Source organism: Podarcis erhardii (genome assembly GCF_964252035.2).
Source record: "Podarcis erhardii genome assembly, chromosome: 10".
Lineage (NCBI taxonomy): Eukaryota > Metazoa > Chordata > Lepidosauria > Squamata > Lacertidae > Podarcis > Podarcis erhardii.
This window is the reverse complement of record NC_138500.1, coordinates 21,336,221-21,357,327: the sequence shown is the minus strand read 5'-3', so window position 1 is coordinate 21,357,327 and position 21,107 is coordinate 21,336,221. Positions and strand designations below refer to the sequence as shown.

General features: G+C 43.8%; 1 protein-coding gene across 1 annotated transcript; it reads left to right on the top strand.

The window, feature by feature from the left end:
- The first annotated feature begins 2,519 nt into the window (after nucleotides 1–2,519).
- FAM180A (family with sequence similarity 180 member A) lies at nucleotides 2,520–20,662 on the top strand. Its single transcript, XM_081879010.1, has 3 exons — nucleotides 2,520–2,819; nucleotides 18,844–18,944; nucleotides 20,229–20,662. Exons 1-3 carry the CDS (start codon nucleotides 2,744–2,746, stop codon nucleotides 20,583–20,585), a joined length of 534 nt encoding a protein of 177 aa, XP_081735136.1. The 5' UTR covers nucleotides 2,520–2,743; the 3' UTR covers nucleotides 20,586–20,662.
- The last annotated feature ends 445 nt before the right edge of the window (nucleotides 20,663–21,107 follow it).

Below are 21,107 nucleotides of genomic sequence, written 5' to 3'. Positions count from 1 at the left end.
AACGTTCCCCTTCTTGTATTTTTAGCTATGATGACTTCATGCTTTCAGAGCTGCATTCCCTTCATTAAAATGTACACACCTCGTTGAGGATTCCCCAAATAGAACAGGGCCGCGAGACTATATGCTAAGCGGAGTCGCCAGGCAACGGCTGCATCAAGAGACTGAAGGCTCATTCACCAGAGGGTGTTTCCAAAGTAGCTCTTGGCCCAAGGATGGTTTCGCCTGTTTACATGGTGCTGCCAACACTGATCAAGCTACGTGCGCAGCATGTGCTGGAGGCATGGTGAAGGCAGGAGCTTTTTTCATGTACAAGGCATTTTCTGTGTGAATGCCAGGTATCCACAGCATAGTGTTAGAGGGCCCAGCTAGGACCTGGGAGACTGGGGTTCAGCTCCCCGCTCAGCTGTGAAACTCATGGGGTGGCCTTGGGCCAGTCACTATCTCTTTGTCTAGCTCACAGGATTCTTGTGAGGTGAAAATGAAAATGGGGAGAACCATGCATTGCACCTTGAGCTGCTTGGAGGGAAAGATGGGGTGACCACAGCTGTATGTTCCACTGATTAAATTTTATATTGATTGTTGTGGTATATTCTTATACTGTATGGTGTTTCGGTGTTTTTATCTTATCTTTTATCTTAAACGGCACATAAGTGCTAAATCAGGCACACGCAAACTCTGGCCCTCCTGATGTTTGGGACTACAATTCCCATCGTCCCTGACCACTGGTCCTGTTAGCTAGGGATGATGGGAATTGTAGTCCCAAACATCTGGAGGGCTAGAGTTTGCCTATGCCTGTGCTAAATGAAATAGTGGTGAGCAGTGGTGGCTTCCCCTTTCCGCCCCTGCTTTTTCACAGGGGAAACATGTAGCTAGACTGCTGCTTGGGACAACAGCAGCAGCACAACACTTCTCAGTAGCCAGCATAGGGCACCCTCCTCAGCTGAATCTCTGTAGAAGGATGGCAGACCAGGAGTAGGCACCAACACAATCCAGATTTGTGGCATCTGCTTTGGCTCTTACTAGAACCATGAGGCCCACCAACCGGAGCCAAATGCAAAATTGTGGCTCAGCTGGGTTGCATTTGACTAACTGCTACTCAGAGTAAACCCACTGAAATTAATGGAGCAACATTACTCTTGGCTATTAATTTCAGTGGGTCTACTCCACCGACGGTTCTTATTAAGAAGGAAGGGTGAGGGTGCCTCTGAATACATACTCACCCAGGGAATTTGTGATCAGGGCAGTAAACAGTATACTTTCCCCAGCAATCTAATCTGGGGGAGAAGGTGTGGGGAGTTTTGGTTTGTTGCTGTTGTTAGAGAATAGGGAGTCAGAAGGCCTTGCCAATCTAACAAACATCACCCAGAGATTTACCAGTAGATCCCAATCTACGTTCTGCCTGGCTACACTCTGAACAGCATGTCATCAATCTTTACAACTGCCTCTACAAAAATTGGCTGAGATCCAGACACTGTTTGTACTCTTCACTGAAAGGAAAGAAAAATTATGCCACAAGGTAATCACAAGAAAAGCAACCTCCCTCTGTTTCATGTGTATAATAAACATGTACGGCTGTTGTCATGCAACAGTTCACTAGGCCCCTGACTCATGGTGCTGTGAACGACATCAAGATGGCAGACTGGGTTCTCAGAGATGTTGCACCATCAGAGGCTGAGGGGGAGTGAACTAGAGAACGGGGGCTTATTATTTCCTATAGAATTTGCCAAAAATCTGCAGGGGGTCTCTAAATCCATTTTCATAATGGCACTTAAGATTTGGAGCAATCTAGCCCTGGGTTACCAATGAAGTGCCCACCAAAAGTTGTTGGAATACAGTTCCCATTATCCCTAGTCAGCATGCCCAATGGACAGAACTACAATGGAAATTGTAGTTCAACGCACCCACCCAAAAATCCAGAGGGTGCTATGAATTCCATGGGAGAGAATTAAGCCTTGCTTAAAGATGTGCCATCAAAACCAGCAAACCTTTAAAGCACTTAACTTTGGCTGGATCATGCTCATTCTTCAAACTGCATGCTGTGAGAATATGAATGTGGTCTCACTAAAAGCTCACTACATCTTCCATAAATGTGTCCGGTTTGTTATTAAATATTGTTTTACAAGAGCATCAATCCAAGTCAAGGATTGACTTCTACACACCTTCCACCAGTAGTGACCTGATTGGCTGAAGTCTTTTCCAATGTTCTCTGTAAAATAAATTGATACAGAGAAAAACAGAACATTCTCTCAATGAGCACGACCCACTCCCTCATTTATGCATCCAATATGTCACTCCAAGAGCTCAGGCTTTGATCACGAGGACATGTGTATAGCAGACTGCAACCCTAAAGATTTAATAGTGCTCCTTAATACAGCTACTTGTGTCTGTTGACACAGGGAAATTCCAACTGGCCTGACTACTGAATGGAACTGAAATACAAAAATGTAATGATATTTATATACCCCCACAGCTGCCAGCAAACTCACATGCGTCATGAGTCATTCCAGATGTGGATATAAAACAGAGCCCGTCTGTGCAAATGAATTCCCTGATCCCAAAGAGACTTGGTTTAAGGCGAGGTGCCGCTAGTTTATCAGGAAAAAAATTGCGCTCAGCAAGTTTTTCCTGCTACCAGGAGGGAAGAGGAGAAGAATTTGCTGGCTGTTACAGATACAAGGAGAAGGTTGGGAAGAAAGGCCTAACCTATAGGCACTGCTAGGGCACTATTTTTGGACAATCAAGGATGCACTTGAAGACGGTGCTGCTGCTATTGTTATATTACAATGCTCATGCCACTGTGCCTCCCAGGTGGAACCGAGGTAAGAGTTATAAATATAAATTGCTTGCAGCAGAGAAACAGAGGTGTTGCACAGGAGAGATCAGTTGAGGGCTCCCTCTCCCCATCTCCCTCTACCAGTTCTTGAGAGTGGTCTGCATATTTGTTTGTTTGCTTATGTTCGTCTATTCCCATCCACTTCATACAACAGCCCCCTGTTTTCTTTCTTGCAAAAAATTAACTTTAACATAGATTCTCTTCCAGCTGTAAAAGGTGGACATTGAAACCACAGGGTCCCTATCTGGAATTCAGTCCTGTAAACGAACACTACTAATTGGTCTCATATGTTTTTACATGGACTCTGTTCACACAAACAGAAACCCTGCAAGCCAAAGACCTGAACTGAATTTTTTTTGCTACGCTCAACCACATGCAGCTGTGCATTTGAGTCTGGTTGATTTTAAACACATTGCGGTGGAATCCTATCTTGAGCTCTGCTTTTACTCGCAATGTAAAGGGAAATTAAGGAAGAATGGTTGATTCCTCTTTTAAAGAAATGTTGGCGTGCCTCTTTTATTTCAGCTTAACTTCACACGCGCCCGGCTGCCACCATTATTTATTATATGTATATTTATTATATGTATATCACCATTCTTTTATTGATCTCAAAGAAGCTTGCAAAACCAGAGCCAGAACCGCTTAGCTTCAGCAAGGGCCATGTGCCTTTAAACCCAGCTCTGGGCCTCATCTTATCTTAGGAAAGCTAAGTAGCAGCATTTCTTAAAAGAGGAGTGTATATTATTCATCCACCTCTATTCATATAATACTGCAGCAGCTTAGAAACAACTTCCTTATAGCTTCATCCTATGTCACCACCTAGGTGTGAGCACAGAAAGGCAGGCAATGGCCCTGATACATTGCACCTTAAAATGATCGACTATAGCATTGCCCCATTTGATGACACCAGAGCAACACTCCAGATTGGCTCCTGTTGTGGGTGCTGGTTGCAAAAACTGTGCTGTTGTGGCAAACCTTGTACTCCATCTAATACATTCACTTGCTGATGTACTTGGGCTGTCCCAAAGGAGGACTCCAGAAAGCTTCTGGAGTTCTTCTGGGAATTTAAAAGGGGAGTTTAAAAATGGATAATACTTTTTCACTATTGAAAGTGGAGATGTAACCACCTAGGTGTGAGCGCAGAAAAAAGGCAAGGCTAAATTGGGATAGAGCCATACAACTCCCCTGACATAATCTTCCATTTTTCTCAACCTGGTGCCCTGCAGATACTATGGACTAGAACTCCCACCAGCCTCAGTCGCCAATGACCATTATTTGCAGAACATACAGCATGGACTAGTTGAGGGGAAGGTTGATTGACATATTATTAGGATGCTGCTGCAGTCCTGTATAATTGGGATCAGGTGGGGCATGAATCTGCCCCAGAATGCTTACATGCAAAGTGGTGGTACAGAATGCATTGTATGCCGGCGAACCAACAGAATCATTCAATGCTTCTCAAAGCTTATCCTGCTGTGTTGCTTGTTGCTATCAGTTCCGATAAGAAAAGTTGACTTACTTCTGAAGGTGATAGCATAGTGCCAAAGACATTTGCTCCAGGTAGCCAAAATGACTCTTGGTTATGGTGTGCAACCTCCCCAGCCCTGCCTCTGTGCATCCATTCATCTGCCGCATAACAATTTCTCATGGCACTGATACGTCACACCTTAAAATGATCAACTATAGCATAGAAAGCTTCTGGAGTCCTTCTGGGAATTTTAAAAGCCAATGGGAGTTTATTTTTTATTTTTTTAAATAATATTTATTAAAGTTTTCCAATTAATTACAAATTAATAAAACATCCAATTTCAAATCTTTTTCCAATTACATCCTTTCAGGACTTCCCCTTCCCTCCCCCCCTTGTATTCCAAATCTCTCAAATGATCTCAACAAGTTCTTCTCCTCAATTCAAACTTGTTATCCTTAACCCAAAATTTTTTTTTTTTAAAAAAAAACATTATTTTCCATTCCCCTAAAATCGGCTTATTCCCACCACGAGTTCCCCACTTTAGAATACCATGTAGATGTATATAGCCTAAATAAAACATAGTTTACGCCTTTAAGGATTCCACATTTCCCACCCCCCCTTTTCCCGGTTGCGTTCCCAATGTTCCTCAATGTCCGATATTTCCACGTCTCTCTAAATCATAGTCCTTTGCCAGTCCTCTTTAGTTTCGAATGTCCAATCATGGAAGGATTCTGTCTCAAAGAGAGGCCCATTTTTTCCATCCAGATTTTTATATCCAGGAGTGAAAAACTCCAAATTATAATCCTTAAGCTTGTCAGATCTGGATGTCCCAAATGTCCCCACTTTTGACTTGGTCCAATTCTTGTTATTTTGTTGTTCTTATTGATCACACTCCTCTTTCTATTTCTTCTGTCCCTGTTTTCCTGCACAAATGTCCTAATTCCAAAAGTTAGTTCCTTTACAGAGGCTTGTTATTCAGAAACAAAACATTACGTCAAGTTCCTTTCATTCCACAACAGATGATTCCATTGTCTTCTTCGGTGTAGCGGCCTCTGTAGTCATAATAATGTTCCATTTCTGCAGTTTCCCAGGAGATAAACAGTTCAGTTCCAATTTCCAGCTAAAACTTGTAATATCCCTCGGCTCCTCTAGGTGGATTGCAAAAACTGAGTTCTCTTCCAGATCGCATCCATTAGCCCTAGTAACTTTGTAATCCTTATTTAAAACAATTTGTATCCAATTTATAACAAATATAACCAGCAAAGTCCTTGTAACATAGTCTCTATCTTATTTCCGCTTTGACAGCTCTTTGACAGCTGTCAAAACTTGCCTTTCTCCTCTCCAAACTCCGTCATCGATCGCTCCCGGGGTTCCAGGGGGGGTTGTTTTTAAGTCCGAATTCTACTTTCCTCCTCCAGCTCAATCTCATATTCTTCACTCGTGAGGTTAAAAACTTGCCAAAATGATGTTACTCCGATCTTAGTTATCAGATCCTTTGCTTTGACCCTTCTACAATGGAGGGGGTGGCTGACTTCCTTTTTTGCGCCTCCCCCGCTCGCTCCGAAATTTTTAAAATTTTTGTCCCTCTTTTTAGTCCAAGTTCCAATTACTTACAGGTTGTTCTTTTAGGTCCGAATTTTCATTTTTTTTTTTTATAATAATTTTTATTAATTTTACAACATAAACAAAAAACAAACAAACATAATGCGACTTCCCCAAACCTCCCCTTCACTGCATCCAAATTTCAAAATTTTTAGCAATTCTTCATCCCATTTTTATATTTAATTCTCTTTAAAAAGAGTTTCTGCTTTATAAATTTCGATTTTTAGCTGTAATTCTTTGTGTCCAATCCCCTGACATCTTAACATTCCGAAATTTTACAACAATTTTTAAGATAGATTTTAAATTTTTTCCAGTCCTCCTCCACTGTCTCTTTCCTCTGGTCACGGATTCTGCCGGTCATCTCTGCCAGTCCCATAAATTCAGTCACCTTGGTCTGCCATTCTTCCAGAGTAGGTAATTCTTCAGTCTTCCAATACTTCGCCAAAAGGATTCTTGCTGCTATTGTTGCGTACATAAAAAAGGTCCTATCTTTCTTTGGTACCAATTGGCCGACCATGCCCAGGAGAAAAGCCTCCGGTTTCTTTACAAATGTCCACTTAAGGATTTTCTTAATTTCATTATAGATCATTTCCCAGTAGGCCTTAATCTTTGGGCAGGTCCACCAAAGGTGATAAAAGGTTCCTTCACATTCATTACACTTCCAGCAATTGTTATTGGGCAAATGATATATCTTTGCAAGCTTGACTGGGGTCATGTACCACCTATAGATCATTTTCATTATGTTCTCTTTCAGGGCACTACATGCCGTAAATTTAATACCTGTGGTCCATAACTGCTCCCAGTCAGCAAACATAATATCATGACCAATATCTTGTGCCCACTTAATCATGGCTGATTTAACCGTTTCATCTTGTGTGTTCCATTTTAGCAGCAGATTATACATTCTAGACAAATTCTTAGTATTGGGTTCTAGCAATTCTGTTTCTAACTTTGACCTCTCCTTCTGAAATCCTAGTTTTCTGTCCTGCTTAAAAGTTTCATTAATCTGGTAGTAATGTAACCAATCTCGGACTTTAGGTTTCAATTTCTCAAAACTCTGTAGTTTCAACTTTTCACCATCATATTCTATAATTTCACAATATTTTGGCCAGTCTGTATCCATGTTCAATCTTTTTACCGCCTTAGCTTCCATTGGTGACAGCCACCTGGGGGTTTTACTTTCAAACAAATCTTTATATCGATTCCATACATTATACAATGCTTTCCTAATAATATGATTTTTAAAATTTCTATGTACCTTTACCTTGTCATACCATAAATATGCATGCCAACCAAAACTATTATCATAACCTTCCAAGTCCAGAATGTCTGTATTCTCAAGAAGTAGCCATGGTTTCAGCCAGCAAAAAGCTGCTGCTTCATAATAAAGTTTTAAGTCCGGCAGGGCAAAGCCCCCTCTATCCTTTGCATCAGTCAAAATCTTAAATTTAATTCTGGGTTTTTTGCCCTGCCAGACAAATTTAGATATATCTTTCTGCCACTTCTTGAAACAGTCCATCTTATCTAAAATTTGCAATGTCTGGAACAAAAACAACAATCTCGGCAATACATTCATCTTAATTACAGCAATTCGGCCTAACAAGGAAAGTCTCAATCTTGACCATATATCGAAATCTTTCTTCACTTCAGCCCAGCATTTCTCATAGTTATCTTTAAATAGGTTCACATTCTTAGATGTTAAATTCACCCCCAGATATTTTACCTTTTTAGTAATTTCCAAACCAGTTTCTCTTTGAAAACTGTCTTTTTCCCCCACCGTAAGATTTTTTTCCAACACCTTTGTCTTGTGTTTATTCAATTTAAAACCTGCTACCTGACCAAATATTTCAATAAGTTCCAGAACTCTTTTTGTACTAGTTTCTGGCTGTTGTAATGTCAAAACTAAGTCATCTGCAAATGCTCTTAGCTTATAATGTTTAGTTCCGACCTGTATACCTTTAACCAGCTGGTCTCTTCTAATCATATTAAGGAAAACCTCCAGTACCGATATAAACAATAGAGGGGAAATTGGGCATCCCTGTCGTGTCCCTTTCTCTATTGGAATTTCATCCATAACCATACCATTTACAATAAGTTTGGCCTTTTGCTCAGAATAAATTGCACTTATACCATTTTCAAAGTTCTTGCCTACCCCCATTCCTTGGAGATTCCTCTTCATAAAGCTCCAACAAATATTGTCAAAGGCTTTCTCTGCATCCACAAAAATCAAAACAGCTTTTCTATTTATATCAGTTTCCAAAAGTTCTAGAATATCTATAATATTCCTCACATTGTCTGACAATTGCCTGCCTGGTAGAAAGCCTGTTTGGTCCCTGTGAATCTCCTCTAACAAAACCTTTTTGAATCTTTTTGCTAGAATGTCTGCAAAAATTTTATAATCCACATTCAAAAGTGATATAGGGCGGTAATTCTTAACTTGATGTTTCTCAGTTTCTGTCTTTGGTATAAGTGAGATGAATGCTTCCTTCCACGATTCGGGAGCCTTTTTCCCCTCCAAAATTTGATTGCAGACTTCTTTCAGTGGTTGTATTAACCAATCCTTCAATACTTTATAATATCTCGCAGTTAGTCCATCTGGTCCTTAGGTCCGAATTTTCAAAGGAAGAAGCCAGCGCTCTCCGCCGAATGGCATGCGGCTTCGCACGGCAGGGATAGCAGAGGACTCAAAACACCACGCTTCTCCCCGGCACCCGATCCGTAGCCTTTAAAAAGGCTCCTTCACGAGTCGGGAGGGCGCTAACGGTGTCAGCCGAGTCTCCATGTCCACGGCCCCCGTGGCCGTGGTTTTTAAGGGTCCCCGCACCGCCGGTGCGGTAGGACCCAGCCCCTGCCGTGCAGGCTCCCTCCGGAGCTCGGAGGGAGTCCGCCATTCGGCGATGGCGCCGACCCGGAAGTAAAAGCCAATGGGAGTTTAAAAATGGATAAAACTTTTTTACTTTTAAAAGTGGAGATGTTGGAATGAGAACGTTTTACTTAATCCAGGTTCAGCCCAGGTTGTTACCATCACATACCTGTAAAAAAATAAATCTGTAGCAACACAGAGATCTACATTCCTTTCTAGGTTATCCAGAAATCAGTCAGGCCAGACACATGTGTAGAAGGTGAATAAGTGATATGCAGGAGCCATGCTGCTTAACACACATGAGTCAGTGTTCTCCGTGCCAGTTGGATGGCCATGAACCAATTTGGAGAGCCTGCTGGGGGCTAGCCTGGTTAGCTTTGGCTCCATCAATGGCTCTTCTGGTGACTCGCTGACAGACAGATAGTTTTTTTGCCAAGAAATTCTGAACGGAGGAAGGAGATCCAGCAGTTGGGGCTCTCACACTTGAGTACAGGGATGGGAAACCATTTTCAGCCTATGGGCTGCATTCCTTTCTGGGCATTTTTCCAGGGAACCATGCTGTTGGTGGGTGGGGCCAGATGCAAAAGTGGGCAGGGCAACAAAGGTCAGTTTCCCCTTTGTACCACAGGCTGGTTTCCACACCCACCCACCTATCACATCATCCCGTACCCCTCAACCATCTCGACTTGAGCCGGACATCTCAGAATTACAGAAGCCATCCTGGCTTCTGATTGGATCCTGGAATGTCCCGGTTTTTTGGTCCAGCGCTCTGGTGCAAGTCAGCTGACTCCTGTGAGAACTCAGGGGGGGGGAATTTGAGCATCCTGGTTTTGATCAGCAAGATGTTGGAGGGTATGCCATCCAGTTAAGCCAAAAGCAGGATCAGAGTCCAAGGTCACAGGTTGGTCAGGCCAACCACTCCCCACAATCTCAAGGAGGATGCAGAGTCAGGGCAGTGATGTGTGTGAGCTGGGGAGACTCCCGAGGGCCACATTTGCCCCCTTGAACTGAGATTCTACTTCCCTTCCTGAGTGCACAGCAATGATGGCATGGGTGGCCTTCACAAGAGTTGTGGTGCGCTTGGCAGTTGCCCTCCTGCATGGTGCTAAAGTATATTCTTTATTTTTATTTTTAATACATTCGTATCTCACATTTTCTCCAAAAAGCTCAAGGGGGAATGCATAATTTTCTTCCTCCCCATTTTATCCTCACAACAACCCTGTGAGGTAGCTTAGGCTGAGAGTGACAGGCCCAGGGTCACCCAGTGAGCTTCTTGGCAGTGTGGTAATTTGAACCCTGGTCTCCCAAGTCCTAGTTCAACACTCTAACCACTGCACCACACTCTGGTGCCTCCCACACCACCCTGTGACACCATCTGGCAGGCACACTGGGCCTCTCATTCAGTGGCAGGGGCTAAAAGCCTCCCTTTTGACACTGCTTGTCTCTAAGGAATATTAGCAGGACCCCTTCAATTTTCACTCCATATCACTCCCAGTGTCGGGGTACCGTACACATTCATTTCTTAGGGTTATTGAGGATTTGTGAGCATCATTTTTTTTTAAAAAAAAAGCATGGTAACTTATTTGTGTGTTGCACTGTTTATGGAGGCAGGCAGATGAGCATCTTGCTCATCTACAGGGGGCCGGATCCATCTCTACTCACGTGCAAGAACCAATGGCCCCAAATAGGAATGCCTGACCCCGTCTGCATGAAAAGGCACATCCGGAGACGTAGATTGGGAAGCAGATGACTTTCAGCTGGATGTGCTTCTGTGTCCTCAGATCCCCCTTAGAGAACTGGATATTTAACTAACGGGAGTTTCCCTTTTCATTTCTGCTGGGATCAAAATGTTCCACTGCGTTCAAAAAAGCTCCCTGGAAATGCTTAGAGCTTGGTATGGAATATGGCAATAGCTGGTTCATTTTGCTGGTGATTAATAGTGGGGGCATTGTTAAGGGGTGGCCAGGCCCAGATTGCTTGCCCTTTCCCACTTTTTAAAGTAAAATGGTGCTTACAGGGAAGCTGATCACGCTGCAAACCTCAAGGCCAAAGAGACCCCAGTTTCCTTAAGGTGCCCAAAGGCATCCAGGCTTGTAAATTAGCATATTCCAGATGGCATTTTACCAGGAGTCCTTTAAGCACCGCTAGGTAATAGGGAAAGTTAAGTTCATGGGTTACTTCAAGGTCATTGTGGCTAAAATGAAAAAAAAAAGAAGAAGTCTGTAATAGTGTCCTAACCTGTTTGATCTCTCCACTGTTATTTGGCACTGGGTCTGTATTTGCTTTGATTGCACTGTCTGTAATGGAGAAGAAAAACATTTCTTATCCAAGATTGTTGGGACTGCCCCAAAATCCACAGGTTTTTGAGAGAACTTTGGCTTACAGGACAAGTTTAATTTATAATTTTTAAAAAAATCAAAAGAGAGAAAGCCTTTGCCTGATTTGGATATTTTGAAACAAATCTGTCCATAGAATTATACAGTTTAAATGGGGTATCGTAGGTCAACTAGTCCAACTCCCTGCTTGTTGCGGGAAACCCAGAGATAGAGAGATGACACCCTTTAGGTGTCACAAGATGGCAGCTTCCATCATTCTTGTCCATTGGTTGTGCTGGTTGGGACTTGTGAAAGTTGGAGTCCAATAACATCTAGAGGACCACAGCCGCTGCCCAGCACCATTCCACTTGAAGACCTCCAACGAGAGAGAGTCCACACACTTACTCACTCGCTAGCTAGAAATGGGCGACTCTGTCAACTTCATTTCCCCCTCGGTTTTTAATTTTTCCGATCTCAAAATTCAGTTCTCTGCACTTCAATATCACTTTGTGGGGTGGGGGTGGGGGGTGAATTTAGTCCTTATGAAAATCCTTCAGCTTTTCCGTGCAAATTTCTCCTAATATAAACATTTTTGTATGCACTTTCCCCTGTGAACTTTGAAGGATAGCTGTGCCTCAGAGAATGCAGAACTGGCATAGCTGTGTTCACACATTGTTTCTGAGAAATTTGGCAGGTTCCCTTTTCAATGCAAACTGGATCAAATTTTACCCCCCCCATCCCTACCATTGAGTAATTGGTTCCATTGTCCATAGTGCTTTTTACTGTTATCTTACTGTTCAGCTGAAATCTGTCATCCTGGAATTTAAGTTCCTTATATCATGCTCTATTCCTTGGGGCAACAGAGAACAAACAAGTCTTTGCCCTCTTTCTAGGTGGAATCCTTTGGAGGGTTGGGACTAGATCCTTAGGGATCCCTTCCAACTCTCTGATTCTATGATTCAGGTATCCAGAGTACCTACACACAAGTAGGACCCTGGCAGAGATACATGCCCGACTGGCATGCTCTCTCCCTCCTGGTCTTTCATTCGGAAGCTTCAAAAGCTTTCTTCAGCCCGAACATCACAGCAACCGATGCCAACCAACACCAGCATACTTAAGGATCCACAGAGTCTTCGCAGCATAGTGTGACAGACCTCAGCTACTCAGCATTTTGGCTAATCTACTTTATTTTTATATAAACACACATGGAGTATTGCATGTACTCTAGCATCAGACAGCAGAGAAAAAAAGGACAAAGGACATTAGTCCCACTTCACGGAACACAGTAACACAAACATCCTGTCTCCGTCACTTCCCACTTGTGGAGTCAAAACATATACTGTCATGTGATAGACAAAAATCCTATGACTCCAACCATGGAGCAGGAATTCTAACAGTTCTGCCTCACCCTGCTCCACTTCTCCAGGTTAAACATATTGAGCTCCTTTACCTCTTTTCTTCACAGGACTTGTTTTCCAATTTCCATCTTTGTTGACCTCCTTTGGACCACTTTTCCTACATCAAAGATGGGGAGCCTGTGATCCCCCAGATGTTATTGGATTACCTCTCCCATCAACCCCTGCTCCATGTCCTTCTCAAAATGCAGTGCCCTTCTTTACTCCAAGCGTGTTGCTGAATCAATGAGACATCATGGCTTGGTTGCAGTGCAGTGTGGGGAAGGGGTGGGTGGGATATTATTATCCCCCATATTTTTAGTGGCCAAAATTTGGTGCGGCACTAATCTGAACACTTAAAAAAATGTATTTCTCCTCCCCTCCCCAAGAAGCTGTAAACGAACAATAATTATCCATTGTCAGTTGAATCAGGGCAGGATATATTAAGGACAGATGTCTGTAATGAGCCATATGCAGCATTCTCCATGGAATGAGGACTATGCGGTCAGTGACATCTGAAAAAATGGGTTGCCTGCACACGGCAAAGCCAGCTAATTATTAACATTTAGGGTTCATTGTAAACAAGTGCAGCATGAAATAACCACAGAGATGTGGTAGATATTTTTGGAACGACTTGTCTGCCAATCCTGGTGAGGGTTGCCAAATGTCAAGGTTTTAGCCTCCTTCTCAGTGTCCCTAGGAAAAGGAATAAAATCTCAAGCTCTTTTTTCTCAGGCCATCTCTATCCCAACCAACCATTCGGCTGGTTCAAGTATCCTGAAGCTTTGCAAAAAGGTTACAATAGGCAAAAATGCAGTAAAAGCAGTGTATATTTGGACTAGGTTTGCACTAAAATGCGGTTGAATTTTCAAGGCTTTTTTTCCCCACAAAGGCTTTTTTTTATTGCAAACTGATGTGGAAATGCGGAGGATTGAATTTAAGATTGGAAAAAGAGACAGGGAGCAACCTAAATTGTCAGATTTGCCCATCTTTATGTGGCAAGATGATTGTCAGATTCACTCATCCCTACCTGAATCATAGAATCATAAATTTTTAGAGTTGTAGGGAACTCTGAGGGTCATCTAGCCCAACCCCCTGCAATGCAGGAATCTCAACTAAAGCATCCATGACAGATGACCATCCAATCTCTGCTTTAAAACCACATGTGAATAAGATCACCCATCCCACTGAATTCAGTAGGAAATACCTCTGAGTGGACAGAGTTAGGCCTGCACTTTTAGTCTGGATCTAACCCCAGATCAGTCTGGATCAAACCCAATACCTCTAATTCCACATAAATGCAAATATTCACAGACACTTACAGAAGCTTCTTGTCTACAGGGTCACACTTTTGGCTTGCCTGAGGTTATGGTTATCCTTTCCACGGCTCTGCCCCAAGAATAAAAACAAATCATGCCCAGATAGAATTGGCACTAAGCAAAGTTCCACAGACCAGCTATTATTCCGATTCATTTTTAAATAAGAGTACTGCTTTCTAAGATTATGAAAGAGCTGAATTCATATAAACAGCTGGACAGTAGACTCCTTTTGCAGCTTAAAATCTGCTCCTCCTCCTTCTAGAGGGAGAAGAGGGAGTGATTCCACCCCCAATAGCCCAGGCTGCTGACCACTCCCTTCTCAAACCCACCTAAGGGCAATTTTTGCCAGACACATGAGAGCCTGAGGGCTCTTAGCCTTTAGGCTCATTGCCAGGGCCTCACCTTCTTTAAGAGGAAAAGAGCAGAGAACACTGTAATGTGAGCGGCATTTGGAGAGATCGCTTGTTCTCTGTCTGGAGTCTGGCTTTATGTCATGTTCTCTGAAGAGATCATTTGGTGGAGCTTGGTTTTCCTTTCTAGACTTCCTGGAAAATGGGGGCACCCCACCCTTAATTCCATGACGGCGGGGCTCATCTGCTGAGCCAAACTGCCCCATGATGTCAATGACCTGCTTGGAATGAATTCCTTACAGTGAAATAATTTTGCATACATCTGTGCTGTTTCAAAGGATTTGCAGCACAATCCTACGTAATTCAGTCGGGCTTACGCCCAGGTAAGTGGAGTTGGGGCCTCATCTTTAAATCTGCATCTTCAGATTTCAAAGCATTCTACAAATTGCGGGATAATTCTCCCCCTCCCTCTTCCATTCTCCATCCTTTGAAAGGATATTGCATGATCACTTCATCTAATAGCAATTTAGGTGTACTTACCGTATTTTTCACTCTATAAGACGTACCCAACCATAAGACACACCTAGTTTTTAGAGGAGGAAAACAAGAAACAAGATAGCAACGCAAAACCTCTTGAGTGAAGAGGGAGGAGCGCTCTGGCTGTGCTCAAGAGGCTTTGTGTGGCTATCCCTGAAGTCAGAAGAGCAAGAGGGATCGCTATGCACTGATCCCTCTTGCTCTTCTGGCTTCAGTGATAAGTTGCACAGCCTGCATTCACTCCATAAGACGCACACACATTTCCCCTTACTTTTTAGGAGGGAAAAGTGGATTTGTTGTGCTAGAGCAAGAGAGCAATTTAATCTATTTTGAGTGTGGAGAACTAAAGTTTTGGTGTGTGGAGGAATCCTTCCTGCAAAATAGTGACAGTCTAGAGGCACCCCAGCAAAATGCCTATAATCTATGACATAATACCAGTGAGATCACGGTCAGGGTGCTGACCACCTAGTGCCGAGAGTGGAAGGTAGATTTATCTTCCCCATGGGAGTGAAAATCAACTGTCCTTTCTCCCATGTAAGAAAAAGAAAATGGATGTATTTTGGGATGCCATACTGCAAAATTTAGAGATGTGGAAAATCCGGTGGATCCTTACATTCTGATCCAAGAGGTGCAGTTAAAGGCAGTTCGCATTGGAATTTGCAATGGTCAGATTCTGTCACCGTGCCACCACAAATAGTGGAGGCCATGTCAACAGCCCCCACCTGAAAGTGCTGTCTGATGCAACCAGAATTTCCATGAGATGCCCACCAGGAAGAGTGGCCAGTTGTCCTCTTTCATGCTGGTTTCCCACTGCTTGTCTTCTTTCGTTGCGTGCCTGGCAGGCAGCAAAGCCAGTGCACCTTGAATCAAGCAATTTCCCAGGGCCATTTGAGGATTCATATGACGCACAGCACAGCAGCGGACTGGCAGTGGCTGCAGCAGGATGAAGTGCTGGCTTGTTTCCGAATTGAAAGCACCCACCATGCCTTCGCCCACTGACCACCTCCTTCCATAGTAAAAAGAAACAAACCAGAACCAGCAGAGCTGGTCTAGGTTATTGTGCAAGCCACACCTGATGTTGCTAGACTCTAAATCCCATCACCCCTGGTCATTGGCCATGTTGGATGGGATTGATGGGAGTTGGAGTCCACCAGTGTAAGGGTAACCACTGGTTTCCCATCCCTACTTTAGCGGGCTTGTTTGATCTGCCTTCAGGCAGACATTCCTTATAGTAAGGATGTGGAACCTATGGCTATCTGGATGCTCTTGAACTCCGAACCCCATCAGTTCCAGATAGCATGACTGAAGGAGGTTGTTCAACAACACCTGGAGGGTCACACATCTGGTTAAAATATTAGAACAGTAAGAAAACCACCAAGAAGCAGTGGGGTCAGGGCACAGCAGAAGGACACAGCCAGGTTCAGTCCCTGCCCTCCCCAATTAACATAGGGATTAGCAGCTGGTGATGGGAAAGACTATATGCTGGAGTTTGCAAGTCAAAGTAACTGCTGTCTCTCGCATTGTTTTTGCTGCAATATCAGCACTAAAGTGACCAGCACTGAAGTGACCTCTCTGGGACGCAATCTTGGGCATCATGTGTGGAGGTCCTGGGCTGCCCAGACAGGAAGACCCCTCTTTGGACTCATTGATGTGGTCCAAAGCAAAGCAGAGCATTAATTGTGCTGAGAGTTTCTTAATTCGGTGTATTTTGAAATCCAGTCCTATGCTGGATCAGGGATCTCCTGTCTCCCAAGCAGTCGCAATTACTGTACATGATGTGAGTCGGAGGCATCATTAAAATAAATTAGTGCATGTTGAGATGAAATAATTGTTTTACATAAACTCCTCCAGGGGAAGAAGATGGAGATGGCAAATCGCATTAATCCTGCCATCCTATTCTCTGACACGGAACAAGTGTCACAGCTCTGCATTGGTGTAGGGGGAAGCTGAGTCAGCAGAAAAGTTTCTGCGTGGTTTTGTAAACACTGCACTGAATATTGTCGGTACATCTTTCTCCATCTCAAGACTGTTTTTGTTTTTGCACGATTTGCAAAATGAATCACTGGCAATTGGTGATGATGCATCTACTGAGTAAAGCCTATGGAAGAGCAAGCTTACAAAACAAGAAACCACGTGCATAAATGGGAGGAGATAGAAGTCTTAACGTGCCCAGTGGCCTGGGATGGAAGGGCATGAGGTTTTCAAGATCACCTTTAGGCAGCAATAAAATAAAAGCCATAAATAATTAGAGAGCCAGGGAATACCCAACAATTCAGGATCAAATCAGAAACTGGGTTGGCTTCTGTAAATCGGGGGTTGTACCTGGAAAATAGAGACACTTAGAGGGTCTGGAAACGGTGGCATGAAAGGAAATCTGTGTGAGCCCTTAGTCGTTTTGCAATGGATTAATTCATCTATCCCTTGGGAATAGACCTTTCCATGAGCTATGTTCCCCAAAGAACGGTGCTTTAAAAGTTATTAATTTGATCATTGTAGCCTGGATCCCTGCCAGCGGTTGTTTAGCAAATAAACATTGTAACTGCTGGGTGATTGAAGATTTAATTACTAAGCAATTAACACTTCAAGATTTCAAGGCAGACCATTGTGCGAAAGGTGCTGCAGCTTAGGCAGAAGAGAGGGGGATGCAAAGGAGAGCAGAACCTAAAAGGAATGGAGGAGGAGGAGGAGGAGGAGAAATGGAGGCCTGGATTGCAACCCCCTTCCTCACAGGGACATTGTGAGGATGACACGGTGTGGGGGACGGACGGACATTGATCAACCTGAATTCTTTCTACTCCAGCATCCTGTTTTCTCAGTGGCCAACCAGATATATAAAGAATAATAAAGAAGGAATTCTGATTTAAAGATCTCACCTCCATAGAGTGGGTCCAAAGAGTGAAAAACAATGGGCAAAATCTTTAACCCCCTACAGGAGATAGAGATGGCCATCAATTTGGATGGCTCTAAAAGAGGATTGGGGAAATTCATGGAGGATAAGGTTGTTGTTAACCAGTAGTCCTGATGGCCACACTCTGCCTCCACGTTTAAAGGCAGTCATGCTTCTGAATGCCAGCTGTTTGAAACCGCTGGGTGGAAGATGGAGTGCTCTTTCGCTCGGGTCCTGCATGTGGGCTTCCTACAGGCACCTGGTTGGCCACAAGATGCTAGACTAGATGGGCCATTGGCCTGATCCAGCAGAACATTATGTTCATATGTTCTTACTGTGCTCCCATTAGCAGTTAACCATGGCTCAGCATCCTTCGAGTCCAAAGCCTGGATCTCTTGGAAGTTTGAAGGTTCAAATACCTTCTTGGAGCTATTAACAGCAGTTACAGCTTTAGCTGCTTTAGCAAATTCATCAGCAAATCTCTTTGGAGGTCTACCTTTTGTGGCTCTTTCAGACCTGCAAATTAGACGTAAGTCTTCAAGGCTCTCTTCTTCTTTCTTAGGAGAAAAGTGGCCTATAGTGAACAGTGGTTCCTCCAATTCTCGATCAGGTCGCAGAGAGGCCTTAGCACTCTTGAAATCCTCTGAACCATCTGAGTCAGTTTCAGATTCAGAATCAGAACCTTCATCAGTGGGTGTGGGGTTTTGCTGCTGCTTATCCTCAGTCTCTTCACTGTCATCAGGATAACACTGGAAAATTCCCACAGAGGAACTTCAGGCCTGGATGGATTGAATGCGGCCCCCTGCCTTCTCCATCTGGCCCTCAGAATTCTCCACTGGCCACACACCCCTCTCCTCAAGCACACCCCTCAATGCCTCTTGTTACACATCCCAAGGGTTTTTGCCTGTCAGGAATGTGTCCTTGAACTCCCATAATGCCTTGTGCTCAGAGGGGAATTTGGGCCTCAGACTGAATAATCTTCCCCATTAGAACAAGAAGAAAAGTCTTGGAATATGGTGTTAGAAGGAAGAAACAGAATGGATAAAAAGGGAGCAATTATTTCAGTTTGAGCCAAGGCTTGTCAGAGCTCAGATAACACGTTTATTATCAATGCCGGGCAGAAGTTCAAAAGGTATGGTTTAAATGAAAGGCTGCATTTCTGCCTGATGAGCAGCAGCTCTGAAAAACAGCAGCCCTGCCAGGCTGCGGTGGGTAGTGGGGGCAGCTGCACAGTGAGCGCAACAGCTTCTTTCTTATCTCTCCCTTCCTCCCCAGCGATGCTCTTCCCATCCGCTCAGCGAGTGAAGAGGTCTTCGGCAGCTCTCCTCAACCCAGTGCTTCAGAAGTCTCAGGATGATGTGGACCTTCTGTTCGAGGTTCAGTATACACCAGAGAACCATCTTTCTGTGTAGAAATATTCCAGATATAACAATACCTTCAAGGCAGCACAGAGAATAAGGAGCTTGGTGCAGAGCGGTGTCAGATAGCCTGATGGGACAGAAGCACTTGTTGACTCACTGCTGTTTACGAAGGGGAGGGGTGAGGTGGCAGGGCAGGCAGCACAGCACATATGCACTAGCAAAGCCAACCTGGTGCTCCCACCAGTGTGTTTGCACCATGCTGCCTTCCTGTTGTCTCACCCATCCTCCTCCTCAGTGACTCACCTGCTCAAAGGGCAGGTGAGTGCCTCTGCCCTACCATGCTCTATGCTACTGGAGGAGAGATGTCATGGCATTTATTTGCAGGCTTTTGCTTTCAGCCATCCACCCTGCTGAAATAAAGTTACGGGCATTAGGGAAAAAACCCTGAAGAATCAGTTTACTGTGATTAGGGATATATGGAAAGGCTCTCTCCCACATCAAATATAGAATCACAGAATCATAGAAGTGTAGAGTTGTCACTGTCAATCCGCAGCTTCATTGCTGAATCCAATAAGCATGCTTAAAGTTGTCACCATAAAGCAGGAATGGGGAATCATCGTCCCTCATAGCCTGCAAATGTCCTGGAAAAAACAGGACATCCCATTTTCTCACGCGAGAGCATGGCAACCATTTTGGGTGCCGTGACTCTTACAGGAGCATGGGTGGGAAGACACACGTCTTGGGATTCCATGTTGTTGTTGTTTTGCATATTTTATTAGTTGAATATAAGAACAACATATAATCAAATACAAGCAATCAAATACAGTGGGATTCCAAGATGTTGATGGGTATGCACCGCTGGCTATTGGCTATGCTGGCAGGGGCTGATGGGAATTGAAGTCCAACAACATGTAGAAAGCCACAGGTTCCACAGCCCTGTCCCAGAGCAATATTTTAACAGAAATCGTAGACCAAGTAGATGGTGGGTTAGATGCTGGCTTCAGAAGAACGTGGTCTCAGACACAGCTGAGTGATGGACTACAGCTGCAAGGGCTGCTGACCTGCCTCCTGCCATTTTATTTTTAAACTAATCAGTCCCTTTGTCTGCTTTATGTTCCAATAAAATCAATCTAAATTTAACCTAAATGTTATGCATTGTTCCTGTGGGAGGCTGGCTGGGTTCTCCCAAACAGCAAATGAGCCACGTTTTGTTTGGAAGGTACCACTCCAAAATACGGTTGCCCTGCCATCTTTTGGGACAACTCCGCCTCATTCCTCCTCTGTGTGTTTTTGCCCCAGCTTCTTCTAAGTGAGCTGCAGATCAACAATGACCTGAAGATCTCTGTCAAAGATGAGGAGCTGGCTTCGATGAGGAAGGCGACTGCATTTGACACTCTCTGCAATGACGTCATCCCTAAAAGCATCACGGACATTCGCCGACTGAACGCCAGGCTGCTGGGCCACCCTGGGGTGCTGAAGAAAGAAGATTTCGAAAGGACAGTGTTGACCATGGTCTACACAGCCTACAGGGCAGCTCAGTCCCAAGGTCACCAGAAAGACACGTGGGCTGAATCCTTTGTGGGTCTCTACAAGGCCCTGAAGCATGACTTGACATTCTCAACCAGCCAGACGTCCTCATCTCAACGGACTTTGTAGTCCAGAAATTTACTTTAATAGGAAGCACATCTGCCTCTTTGCTTTGTTTTTGTATATATAAAAAGTTTAGGACTGCAGGCGTGGAAAGATTCTTTATTCTCTAGCTCCTCCTAGAGGGCACCTGTTGAAAAATCTTTTACGTGCTTCTGAAATTTCTCCATGTCTGAATTTCTCCCTGGATTTTGGGAGTTACAAATTGCCTGTGCCTGCTTCTGAAATGGAACCAATGAGTTAAGAATCCTCCTTTCTTATTCTTTTCTCCTTTAAATAATCCAAATTTTGTATGAAACACAGTGAATGCAGAGTTTTCCACAGCCTTTCATGGGGATAAGTGATTTCCCCAAAGCTCCGCTCAGATTAGTTTGGAAATTAACTGAGTTCTCCCAGAAGGAAAAATGAGACACACACCTTACTTTTTTTTTGCAGAGCCAGTCTGAGGACTCAAAACACCTCATCTCAGTCCTGCTCAGTCAGATACTATGGTAGCCACAAAGCCCAAAACACCACGGCACACATTTTCTC